This window comes from Phasianus colchicus, chromosome 3 (assembly GCF_987193195.1).
Source record: "Phasianus colchicus chromosome 3, bPhaCol1.hap1.1, whole genome shotgun sequence".
In the NCBI taxonomy this organism is placed as follows: Eukaryota; Metazoa; Chordata; class Aves; order Galliformes; family Phasianidae; genus Phasianus; species Phasianus colchicus.
The window spans coordinates 4325785-4338958 of NC_143438.1; the positions used below are offsets into that span (position 1 = coordinate 4325785).

Below are 13174 nucleotides of genomic sequence, written 5' to 3' on the forward strand. Positions count from 1 at the left end.
TACACATTAGTTTTCAGGGCAAGGGATGGAGAGGACAATACAAACACAAAGTTTATCACTCAACTATACAGCTGATACAGATTTGCAGCAAAAGATGATTTTCTCAAAGAAAGCAAACAAAAGCATGATACCCATCTGCCTGTTTACAAGCCTCAAGACAAATCTACTGAGAGATTTTCAAATCTTGTATTTTTTAAATCATTTCATTAAATACAATCTCTTTTCTAGAATTTCCACAGGCATTAGGCAGCAGAAGTACATTAGCCAAGAAGTACAGACAAAAGAATGGGATCCGACTGAGAACAACTGTGACACTTCTCATAGAAAGGACTGGCACAAAGCTAACAATGTCAAAATCCATACACAAGAAAATCTCGGATGAAATTGGCTCGTGCCCAGATCAATACTGTAATGGTTCAGATGAGTTTTACTAACTTAAGAGTCAAAATCATTTGGTATTTCTAATTTACAGTCTTATCAGTAATCATTGTTGTATCACAGGGAAATTGAGAGAGGGATGTTGCCCTCAAATCCAAACCGATTTACATTAATCCAAATTTTAAGGAACAATGAAGTCTAATAGGTATTTTTGAAACCCAGATTATCTACCAAAACCCAGCACATACTTCATCTATTCTTTAATATTCTATAACATGGAAACGATTCTTCTGCAAGAATATTGACCCTTCAGTGGGATTTTTGTTCCATCTTCTGTGAAACAAACATCAGGAGATAAATCAGAATAACATCCTCTGAACTTCAAAAATCCATAAAAACAATGCAAGGTATAGCACGATCAAGATGCTTCAGATTTTCCTGAAATCTTTAATGAAAACACCTTACACTATGGACTCAGTGATTATAATAAAAGAATAACACATCTTAATTGATTTAAACATTTATTTCAAATGCATTTGTCTAGGATATCCAAAAAATGCATCGAAGTCTTTCTCTTTAAAAAACATTAGCTGTAAGATGTGATGTCTCCATCAATATAATGTTGTTTGTATGAACAAACATATTAATAAATAAAAACTTTAAAGTACTATATGGCTTTTTTTTTATTTGAAGGAATTACCACAGCTGTCTTATACATTACTGATGCTGTACTCAAAAACATGAATTGTTAAATAAGAACCCTTAACTTTTTGTAAATACAGAGCATCCCACCAAGTCAAAAGCTAAAGCAAGTCTCAACTGACTCTGTAGTTCTAATAATAAGGACTTCTTTTTCCCCTTTTTAATTACTTTTATCCTACAAGCTTAACTGCCAGCATCTTTCACAAAACAGCATTTTCATCATAATGGAAAGATAATATAAAAGCTCTACATTGTCTGCAAGGGTCAGCTTTTCCTTATTAGGTTTTAAGTAGCAGAAACTAGTTCTGCAAAGAAAACATACTGTAATTATTGTACTCAACAGGTAGCTTCAGTAATCAGGCCAAAAGCAACACAGTGGTCATGTCACTCTTTAAAGATCAGCATTTTCCCATGCTTCTGCATAACAAATGCGTCGCAGATTAATTGAAAGTGTACAGGCCATCTTAGAGCCCAAATTAATCCGAGCATTTGATATCCCCTTCACTTCATATGGAAATGCCATTCAATGGCACCATTTTCATAGGGACAAAGTGTTTTTTGATAACAAGTGGAATGTAAATCTCATGAGAAAGAAATCAATCCAGCCCAAAGAACTCCAGAGTATTGATCTACGTGCATTATAATTTCACATGCTTGAAGAGAATTTGTAAGTTAAAGGGGAAATGATTACAGCCACAAAACCACTGCTATATATCACAAAGTTTTCTTTTACCTATGCTAGAAAGCAAGAAACACACAGTTTCTGAATTTATATCGATTGTCTTCAATTTGTTCAAAATCTGAGGCAACATTTGATGCACTTATATTTTGTGAGGTGTTGTGATTATTTTTTTCCTCCTTCTCAATTGTAAAAAACTTAGAAAGGCACAGATTTGCAAATAAAGTTCACAGTATTCAGTTCTGGCTAACAATAGCCTATTGTCTGCACAGAAGTTAAAAGCTGAATAAAGGATTTTTACAAAATCAATTTTAACGAACACTGAACTTTGACAAACCTGCCATATTTGCTCCTGCCAAGAAGGTGAAACTTTTTCAATTAAACAATAACCATCAGATGATTTTTTAATACGTAAATCTATGGAATATAAAATTGTAAAGCTGCAAAGTAAGATGAAGGCTTTTCACTCCTAAAAAATAAATTGCATTCCAATAATGCAAGATAAAAACAATTAGTGGGTTTGGGGGTTTGTTTGCCAAGCTCCAGACAAATGTGTAGTATTTGGTCTTCACCTTTCTAACACAGCTTTGAAAAATTTACAATATAATTTAAGGAACAAAATGAAGTTCTGAATGTGGAAACTGAAATTCAAACTTCACCTAGTCTCAGGTATGAGATTAATTTCCACAGATATAGGGTTAAGCTTTAAATTCTGTTGAACTGAACAGGTTTCAGACAGCTGTGCTGAATCAATCTGGTATTTCATCAGATATTGTACTTAGAATGCAGCTCACCTTATGCAAGCAAGCACATTTCAGTTCTTTGCAGAAGACATATCACAATCCTCTCAATTCTAACTGGATGGACACTTACATCCAATTGTCTACCAAACTGATAGCTTACACACTAGTTCTACAACACAGTATAATGACTACATACACAGCAATACAGTCAGTAGTTTCCATGTCTTCTATACAGTCCTTTCAGTGATCCTAGGAAATTTAAAGAACAGATAGGCAAGTCAAAATCTCTAGTATTCACTGGGTCCCAATAAACATGCATAAAGTTTAATATGGGTAACTGTTAACACTGAATGCACTAGTGATAAAATCCTAAGAAGCCTTCAGTCCTTAAATCTCCTTAAGACCACAAAGGGTATCTACATACCCAGAAGTGCTCACCTAAGATGAGGTTTTTATATTGTTTGATTGAACCAGTAGATAAGATTTCAGTAAGATATCATGGGAACCTCCTCCTCCCAGCAAATTTTCTTAACTAAACAGATCTCTGCATCTATCTTGTGGGAATATCCTCTGCCTGTTAAGTTTCCTACTGATATTCCAGGGTTTGATTTAGTTGTTATTCAATTGCATTTATTTTTTATTTCATAAATAAATACAAAAATACAATTTATTTTTTTATTTCATAATAAATTGTATTTATTTTCATTAAAAATAAATACATCTCCCATCACATTTGGTTACAGAAAATTCCAATGTGATTTAAATGTCTCCGTATACAATTCAAGACTAAATGGACTCCATCATCTATCAAAATTCAGTTGAGTTAATCAGCAAAGCAAATGACAAACTCCTTCAGGGCCTCTTGCTTAGGAGAGAATTTTCTTACAACTACATCATCAATAAGATATGCATACAATGTAGAATCATAAAATCATTAATGTTGGAAAAGACCTGTAAGATCATCAAATCCAACCACCAACCCATCATCAGTCCACAAAACTATGTTAGTAAGTATTACATCTGCATGTTTCTGGAACACTTCCAGGGACAGTGACTCTAACCACTTCTCTGGGCATCCTGTGCCAATGATCGACCACTCTTTCAGAGAAGAAGTCTTTCCAACTCAGACTTCCCATGGTGCAACTCTTGGCTGTTGCACTGAGCCACAGGGAAGAGAACAGCAGAACACAGACAAGCAGTGATATTCCTTCTGTGAAGGCTGGGGGGAAAGAGTTAGGATGAAACATTCCTCCACTCACCAACAGGGACATGCGCTCACTTTGGGCCTCACAGCTGACACTGAGTTCCACACTGACAGACCCACACCACAGCCACCATGCTCTGAGATCCCAACAGGTAAAGCTCCACAGGCATCCCAGCTCCTAACCCAGGTATTCAATGTCTAAAGAAAGAGCATCTCTGGTCCAACAGGAGACAAGCTGAAGGAAGTTTATAAGACAGAAGGCTACATGAAACACCCCAAGTAGAGGCAAGCAAGTTGAAACCCAGATCCATTTCATGTGAGCAGCTCATTTTTCTACAAAACACAGAAATTTTCAGTATTCTGGATTGACCTACACACATACCTCATCCACAACCCACTGACAGCACAGAGAAATGATAGTGTAGCAAAACAATTTATCCACAATGCCTTTTCCCTGCTTTTTTCCTTCTCAAGAATCCAAATGTCTTTTTTGATCTCTGCTTAAAGCTGAGATGTAGCTATGAAGTTCTAAAATAAAATTGGACATTTTACAATTCTCATCATCAATGAGTCTTTATGAAATTTCACTGATTTTCATGAGTTCCAACAAACCCAAAAAGGCAGTTAACAGCCTTTCTTCACACACTGTGGATGCTCCAGTACCTCTGCCAGGGCAGCTACAAGGTGGTCTCTTTACTGTTATACCTATTTTGATTAAACTTACAGGGGCACAATTGAAACTTCCTCCATCCTTCAGTCCAGTTATGCTCACATCATCAGAAAATTCAACAGATGTATGAAGACTGAGAATGAGAACCACAGCATGCCTCACTTCTTTAGAAAAACAAAGGCTAAAATGCATAGCAATTATAACTGGAATAATTATACTCAGACTGAAGCCCTGTAAAAAAATAGGACACACAAGGATTGCTCATTCAGAAATTAGAGCTACACAGAAACTGTCCATCACAGCAACTCAGTCCAACACAGTAACAAAGATCTCAACTTCTGTTTGAGATGTACTTCCATTTTTACATGCCCCCCCCAAGAAGTTAAACAGTCTTTCAAAGCACTTTCAAACATTAAAAAACACCACTTCCAAAAATAAACTACATATATTAACTCTCATTCTGCTAACTCTGCTTCCATAATTCCTTCCTGCTACCTTCTAACACTTGTTCCCTATGACAAAGTTAATACATTTTTTTTTTCTATTAAGACATTACAGAAAGAATAAATAAAAACCATTATCTTTTTCTATAAACTAAGCTGTATAAAAAAGTTACTCTATAACTAGAAGTGCACAAAAACAGCTTTCAATTGGTTAGCTAGTTCAATTGTAAGGTCTCTTGCAATTTATTAAGTGCCAAGAAAACTATGTATAAAAATGCCTGTCTAAATAAATTCTAAAATCACCTGCTAAAAGAAAATTTCATCACTTAACTGAAAATACATCACTCGTTCTAATTCTTTTTAAATATAATTTTCAAATTTCATCTTTAAAGATGAAAAGGTTATTTTTCTGATTGCAGTAATTGGAAACTTTCTAGCAATTCAATTAGGAAGTTGCTGTTCCAATGTAACTACATACACTGGACTGTAGCACAAAGTTTATAAATAAGCAAATCACAAGAGTTAACTCCAGCTGTAATTCACTCTAAGGCTAACTGCTACACGTCTTCCTTAACCTTAAAGCCAAAATTTTAACTAATCATTAGTTAATGACCTTTCTCTTTTCAGCAATATCAATAAAATCTACATTTTTTTTTTCTACCTTAAGAAATAAATGCCCTCAAAAAAAAAAATCAAGGAAAGTTTTAACATCTTTTACTCTGTGTGGTTTTGAGTACAATTGACAACCATACTTGTATGTTACAGACTTGGGACTATTACAATTTCAGTATCTGATCTCTCTTAAAAGCCTCTTTTCAGCTCATTTCAGTTAAAGGTCAGCAAAGCACACAGGAGAAATAACAGCAGCAGTCCCATGGAACTTTTATTAACTGTTAGTGAATATCCTAGTAGAGAAGATGCAGGCAAAATAGTTAACAGGTGCACAACAAGCAAATTACAATGTTTTCTATGATACATGTAGACTACAGGGATGCAATTAGCACTTAAATCATTGAATAGTTAAAAACTTCTAGTGTGAAACAAACCTAGTGCAAAGGAACTTCCAGCCACCACAAATAAACCATTCCAAGCCTCTCTTTCTCTGTGAGATTCTGGCTCTTGGGAGGGTGTGGTAATCGCTCTCATCATTTTCAAAACCTTCTTCTGACATCATTAGTGGCATTTCATCCAAATGAGAGGACTCATCTTCTACTTGATATCTGTAAAAATGAAATAAAAACACTAAATAAATAATCACACAACATTTTTTATTACCAGGAATTTCAAAGTACTAAAAGATAATTGTTGCTATACAGAATTACATTAGAGAGAGATTTTCAACCTAAACATCTCACATATTTGCCTTGACATCAGCATTTGCATTATATAGAGTAACACAGCAAGAAGGTCTGCAATCATCCAAGCACTTTGATATAATTTCTTGTTTGCTATTGAATTTGTATGTACAGAACTGCAGCTTCTTACTTTTCAAAGGATTCTTTGCAAGATTTTGTTAATAATAATTTACTTAGGAATGTTTATACAGATACAAATGATGTGAGCTTTCACAGAAGCATGAATTTCGCATTTCCACTGAGTTTTTTCCAACTTACTGTCCTGATATACCTATGACTATTTCTGCCTATGCAGACCTCCAAGCCTGAATCTGTATCAGATCTATACCACTCATCAGTATATCAGGCTTAGTTAAAAAAACATTAGTCACTTTTGTAATTCTTAACAGAAATATTCAGCAAATCAAAACTGATTTGACTGCAGACTTATGAAAACAACACTAGGCTAGTAATGGTCCTTTCCTCTTTAGAAACTCTTCTCCCTTTTTTGCACTTGTGGAACGCCTATTAAGCCAAGATAAAACACCTGAATGTTTGATAAGGGAATTCTTTAAAGTGCATGTAAATTGAGTGAATTCTTCAACTTCTGTTGACTCAGTGGTATAAAAATATGAAAGAACAGCACTACTACTCAGGTTCCCTGTTATATGCCATTCAAAGGACTACTAGGATATTAGGTAGAAGAAAATCTAGATAATCTACTTGCATGCAATAACAAAATAACTGATGGATGTAAATAAAATGATACAGAGATCAACCCCCACAAACAAAATGGTCAGAAAGGCTGACCGCAAGAATGCTTAAAAAACAAAAATACCACATCCAACCAACATGCAAAAAAAATTGCGTACATAAAAATATTACTTAATAATACTGAGAATGGTAGTTAAGCAGTCACTAAACATGAACAGGTGATGAAAACATTTGACTAGAATAAAAGGGTATTGTGCACATACATTTTATTTTTTCAATTCTGAAACTAAATCATCATTTATCCTTTGTGTAATCTGCAATTTCTCCCTTGGGTTTATTCTTGCATTGGGAGCAGTAAAGCATAATTCCTAGAGCTCAGAAAGTTAAAAAAAAAAATAAGGGCTGAGTCAGAAAAAAGCATTTGACAGATGCAAAGCTTAAAAATTATTGCATTGTTTTTTGATGAAAGCTGTACTGTATCTCTTACAATATGCATCCTAGGACCGTTCATTTTCCCCTCAGCAACCTAAAAAACAATCTTTTTTTTTTTAAATAAAAGCAGTGATTAAAAAAAATCCAGTTGTTGGTACATTTGTACAGATAAAAAACCACTGTGTAAACTCTAAAACATCTGAGTACACATGAAGGCAATATCCACATCCACAAACTGAAGGAAAGCTCCCAAGCATTTGACCTCTAAAAAGCAGAAACCTGCCTGCAAACTGTCTGGCACAAACCAATCTCAACCTCTAAGCTCTGACTGGGGACGGCCCAGGAGGCTCAAATTCACACCAGGACATATATCATCAGTATGGAAGTACTGAATTCCAGGGCTTGGGAATGTCTGTAGTACACATGAATTTCTATAGCTACGGAGAATATTACAAATAAAAAGCTCTCTCAATGCAGAAATTCATTCCATTTTCTCATCTGGAGGGTGAGCTGGTACGTTCAGTACACAGCTTCGACTGAACCAGAACTTTGTTTCACACTGAAGTAAAATTTTCAACACGGGCAAAGAAAATCCATGAACTGAGTAATACCAAACTAATCTGATACGAAAGAAAGAACAGACACAGTGTAAGGACACAAAGGTATTACTAAGCATCTAAAGGAGGGCTACAAAGATGGGGAAGGGTCTGGAGGAAAGCTGTGTGAGGAGCAGCTGAGGTCTCTGGCTGTGCTCAGTGCTGAGGGGAGCCATGATGGCGGCTGCTGAGGGGAGCCATGATGGCGGCTGCTGAGGGGAGCCATGATGGCGGCTGCTGAGGGGAGCCATGATGGCGGCTGCTGAGGGGAGCCATGATGGCGGCTGCTGAGGGGAGCCATGATGGCGGCTGCTGAGGGGAGCCATGATGGCGGCTGCTGAGGGGAGCCATGATGGCGGCTGCTGAGGGGAGCCATGATGGCGGCTGCTGAGGGGAGCCATGATGGCGGCTGCTGAGGGGAGCCATGATGGCGGCTGCTGAGGGGAGCCATGATGGCGGCTGCTGAGGGGAGCCATGATGGCGGCTGCTGAGGGGAGCCATGATGGCGGCTGCTGAGGGGAGCCATGATGGCGGCTGCTGAGGGGAGCCATGATGGCGGCTGCTGAGGGGAGCCATGATGGCGGCTGCTGAGGGGAGCCATGATGGCGGCTGCTGAGGGGAGCCATGATGGCGGCTGCTGAGGGGAGCCATGATGGCGGCTGCTGAGGGGAGCCATGATGGCGGCTGCTGAGGGGAGCCATGATGGCGGCTGCTGAGGGGAGCCATGATGGCGGCTGCTGAGGGGAGCCATGATGGCGGCTGCTGAGGGGAGCCATGATGGCGGCTGCTGAGGGGAGCCATGATGGCGGCTGCTGAGGGGAGCCATGATGGCGGCTGCTGAGGGGAGCCATGATGGCGGCTGCTGAGGGGAGCCATGATGGCGGCTGCTGAGGGGAGCCATGATGGCGGCTGCTGAGGGGAGCCATGATGGCGGCTGCTGAGGGGAGCCATGATGGCGGCTGCTGAGGGGAGCCATGATGGCGGCTGCTGAGGGGAGCCATGATGGCGGCTGCTGAGGGGAGCCATGATGGCGGCTGCTGAGGGGAGCCATGATGGCGGCTGCTGAGGGGAGCCATGATGGCGGCTGCTGAGGGGAGCCATGATGGCGGCTGCTGAGGGGAGCCATGATGGCGGCTGCTGAGGGGAGCCATGATGGCGGCTGCTGAGGGGAGCCATGATGGCGGCTGCTGAGGGGAGCCATGATGGCGGCTGCTGAGGGGAGCCATGATGGCGGCTGCTGAGGGGAGCCATGATGGCGGCTGCTGAGGGGAGCCATGATGGCGGCTGCTGAGGGGAGCCATGATGGCGGCTGCTGAGGGGAGCCATGATGGCGGCTGCTGAGGGGAGCCATGATGGCGGCTGCTGAGGGGAGCCATGATGGCGGCTGCTGAGGGGAGCCATGATGGCGGCTGCTGAGGGGAGCCATGATGGCGGCTGCTGAGGGGAGCCATGATGGCGGCTGCTGAGGGGAGCCATGATGGCGGCTGCTGAGGGGAGCCATGATGGCGGCTGCTGAGGGGAGCCATGATGGCGGCTGCTGAGGGGAGCCATGATGGCGGCTGCTGAGGGGAGCCATGATGGCGGCTGCTGAGGGGAGCCATGATGGCGGCTGCTGAGGGGAGCCATGATGGCGGCTGCTGAGGGGAGCCATGATGGCGGCTGCTGAGGGGAGCCATGATGGCGGCTGCTGAGGGGAGCCATGATGGCGGCTGCTGAGGGGAGCCATGATGGCGGCTGCTGAGGGGAGCCATGATGGCGGCTGCTGAGGGGAGCCATGATGGCGGCTGCTGAGGGGAGCCATGATGGCGGCTGCTGAGGGGAGCCATGATGGCGGCTGCTGAGGGGAGCCATGATGGCGGCTGCTGAGGGGAGCCATGATGGCGGCTGCTGAGGGGAGCCATGATGGCGGCTGCTGAGGGGAGCCATGATGGCGGCTGCTGAGGGGAGCCATGATGGCGGCTGCTGAGGGGAGCCATGATGGCGGCTGCTGAGGGGAGCCATGATGGCGGCTGCTGAGGGGAGCCATGATGGCGGCTGCTGAGGGGAGCCATGATGGCGGCTGCTGAGGGGAGCCATGATGGCGGCTGCTGAGGGGAGCCATGATGGCGGCTGCTGAGGGGAGCCATGATGGCGGCTGCTGAGGGGAGCCATGATGGCGGCTGCTGAGGGGAGCCATGATGGCGGCTGCTGAGGGGAGCCATGATGGCGGCTGCTGAGGGGAGCCATGATGGCGGCTGCTGAGGGGAGCCATGATGGCGGCTGCTGAGGGGAGCCATGATGGCGGCTGCTGAGGGGAGCCATGATGGCGGCTGCTGAGGGGAGCCATGATGGCGGCTGCTGAGGGGAGCCATGATGGCGGCTGCTGAGGGGAGCCATGATGGCGGCTGCTGAGGGGAGCCATGATGGCGGCTGCTGAGGGGAGCCATGATGGCGGCTGCTGAGGGGAGCCATGATGGCGGCTGCTGAGGGGAGCCATGATGGCGGCTGCAGCTCCTCACAGGGAGCGGAGGGGCAGCGCTGAGCTCTGCTCTGTGTGACAGCGACAGGGCCCGAAGGAACGGCATGGAGCTGTGTCAGGGGAGTGGCAGCTGGGGGTCAGGGAAAAGGCCTGCACCACAGAGCAGTGGGCATGGAATGGGATGCACAGGGTGTTTGGACAATGCTCTCAAAGGATTTGAATTTAGGGTGGTCCTGTGTGGAGTCAGGAGTTGAATTTGATGATCCTTGTGGGTCCCTTCCAACTCAGAATATTCTGTAGTTCTGTAGGACAGTATGCTAAGCAGCATTCAACTTACACCTGTCCAAAATCTTGAACAAACCCACGATTTTATACAAACACCAGGCGTGAGAAAACACCATCACTGGGTCTGTTTTTCCTCTATCTATTGTATATTTAATACACAAAATGTGAAAGCATTAAACTTTTCCTCTAGTTTTTCAGCAATGCACATATGCATACTCTGTATTAAAACCACTATTCCATTATTAATCTTTTCGGAAGGCATAAAACGGGGGGGAAGGGTGAGTTCTAGTACACAATTTCTATTGAGAAGACATTATCTACTTTCAACAAGCTTTGTATCTTTTCCAAATTAGAGGGCAACAACACTACAGAAAAAAATGAAAGTAGTTTGGGGAAACAAAAAGCCACAGAAAATACTTTCAGAACTATTACTAACAGTAACCCCTTCAAAAATAGGCAAATGAAGGTTAAAACGTGGCAAAAGCCTCACAACTGAACTTTGTAAATAACGTTGTTTGCAAAAGGATGCATCTGGTATTTTTCTTAATATGGCCATCTGGCAACACTTCTTCCATTCTTGCTATTCTAAACAGTGATTAAGAGAAAAAGAACCTAATACAAAAGGCAGTTATTTACAGGTCACAAGGTGTATTACACAAGATTGTACGGATTACTCTCACACTAAACTGATTTTAAATACTCAAATTTACACACTTGACAATAAAAGTTACTGCTTAAAACACTTTGTTACTTTATGTTGAATTTCAGTAAGAAAAGCCTGCGTTTAAACAGGCTCACATTCAATGCTTTTATATTCTCCTGGTTAAGTTTGCTAATTGCATTATCGCAGTTACTCACCTCCCAATACAAAGCCTTGCACTGCATTGTATCTTGCTTTTAGACATCATAGCAATTAATGGTGTGCCACCACCCAGTGAAATCACAACTTGCCAGCTATACTGGAGCACGCAGCAACAGACCCCTCTGACTCACATAACGTGAACAGTGTCTGATTCAAAAAACCATTTGCTGTATATACAGAGGTAACATAGCAAACATGGCTCAAGTCTCTCCTGATGGAGCACATTAATGCAAAGCAATTAAGAGAAACATTCCTGGCTGAGAAATATATTCAGAGATCTGCTTCATATTTAATGCTACTCTTGGAAATGTGGTGATATTTGTAGAACACACCAATGTTCTAACTGTAATGTTTGGTTGTGGGGTTTGTTTTTTTTTGCCATTATAAACAATTATTTTTTTCACAATTAGTATCCAGTTTGCACTTTTAAATACAGAGCTTCACCATGTAGTGAAGATAATGAGCATAAGCATCTGACTTCAAAATATAGCCTTTAAACTGACAAGCAATTTATTCTGTTTCAAAAGTAATTTTGCTATTGTGCTAGAAAATTGTGCTTCAGTATTTAAAAACAATAGGACAATGAATAATGCATTGTTCCTAACTAGGATGAGGACAAAAATCTTTGTCTTTGTTACCTGGTATTTTTCCACGCTTAATTGCTGGAAGTGTGGATTTGCCTTGAATGACAAATCAATTAAGTGTAATCCTAGAAACTTTTATTAAGATAAGGAAACACTGGAAGCAATGTGAATAAAGACAGAGCAAAGACATCAAAACTCTCAGCATGGCTGCTATGAATCACATATGAAAAGAACTGTCTGATAAAAACATGGCTTCCTATGTAAAAAGGAACGTTAACACTAAACAACTTTCAACTAAGTCTAGCTATTTTTAGGAAAGACATTTAACAGACTTAAGTGAAAGAAAATCATACACAATAAGCGCTTTTAAACAGACTTTTATATCAATATCTGCTATGAAAACAACATCCCAAGTTGTCATTTTGCTGTGCTTCTGCTCATGACCAGTAAAAAGATAGGAGAGAGAAGCATAACCTGACCTGTCCCAGCTCTATCCTACTCTATCGTTATTCATTCCTCCACAGTCTAACCTACACAAACACCTCTCAAGTCTGAGGATAAGGATAACCAAACTGACAAGGTGCAGGAAGAGAAAAACAGAGAAAAGGTCAGACTCAATTCAGACCAAGAGCAAGAATTGTTTCGAGGACAAACCAACAAAGCAGCAACTACTGTATGCTGCATTTTGCACTGATACAGCTGCTCAGATCTTGTCCCATGACATAAAAAGACTTAAACACTCCACAGCAGCAAGAAAGATTACATTAAGTATACATTTAGCTTAACCAATCATACATTTTTATATAGCTGCTCCACAACAGTTCCTCTTACTCCAACATCCAGTATCTTCAGAAAATATTTTCTTTGCTACAAGCTACATGAGAAAAATCCAATTACAATAATTTTTTTTCCCCCAAATATCCTTCAACAACTCTAAAGACTGGAAGTTGCTGTTTCCATTTAATTTCAAACATCACTATGATGCACTCAACAAGAAGTCTGGTTGGATTACACAGTTATGTTCTTCATAGACTATGACAGAAGTAAAGCCTTCTACAGGTAAATGCATGAGATCTGAAGAATTTCCTTT

At 41.4% G+C, this 13174-nt stretch overlaps 1 protein-coding gene across 5 annotated transcripts in view; it reads right to left on the reverse strand.

Annotated features, from left to right (window-relative positions):
- The window catches only part of ATP9B (ATPase phospholipid transporting 9B), a 166254-nt gene that overhangs the window by 145994 nt on the left and 7086 nt on the right, over window positions 1-13174 (reverse strand). For 3 of the 5 annotated variants that reach the window (XM_031609940.2, XM_031609919.2, XM_031609926.2), the window contains one exon: window positions 5866-6039. In XM_031609940.2, the coding sequence (XP_031465800.1) occupies window positions 5866-6002 (137 nt within the window). In that variant the 5' untranslated portion in view covers window positions 6003-6039. Of the gene's footprint in view, window positions 1-2698; window positions 2752-5865; window positions 6040-7130; window positions 8111-13174 lie in introns of those variants that run through there. The other 2 variants (XM_090136847.1, XM_090136846.1) reach the window with 2 other exon arrangements.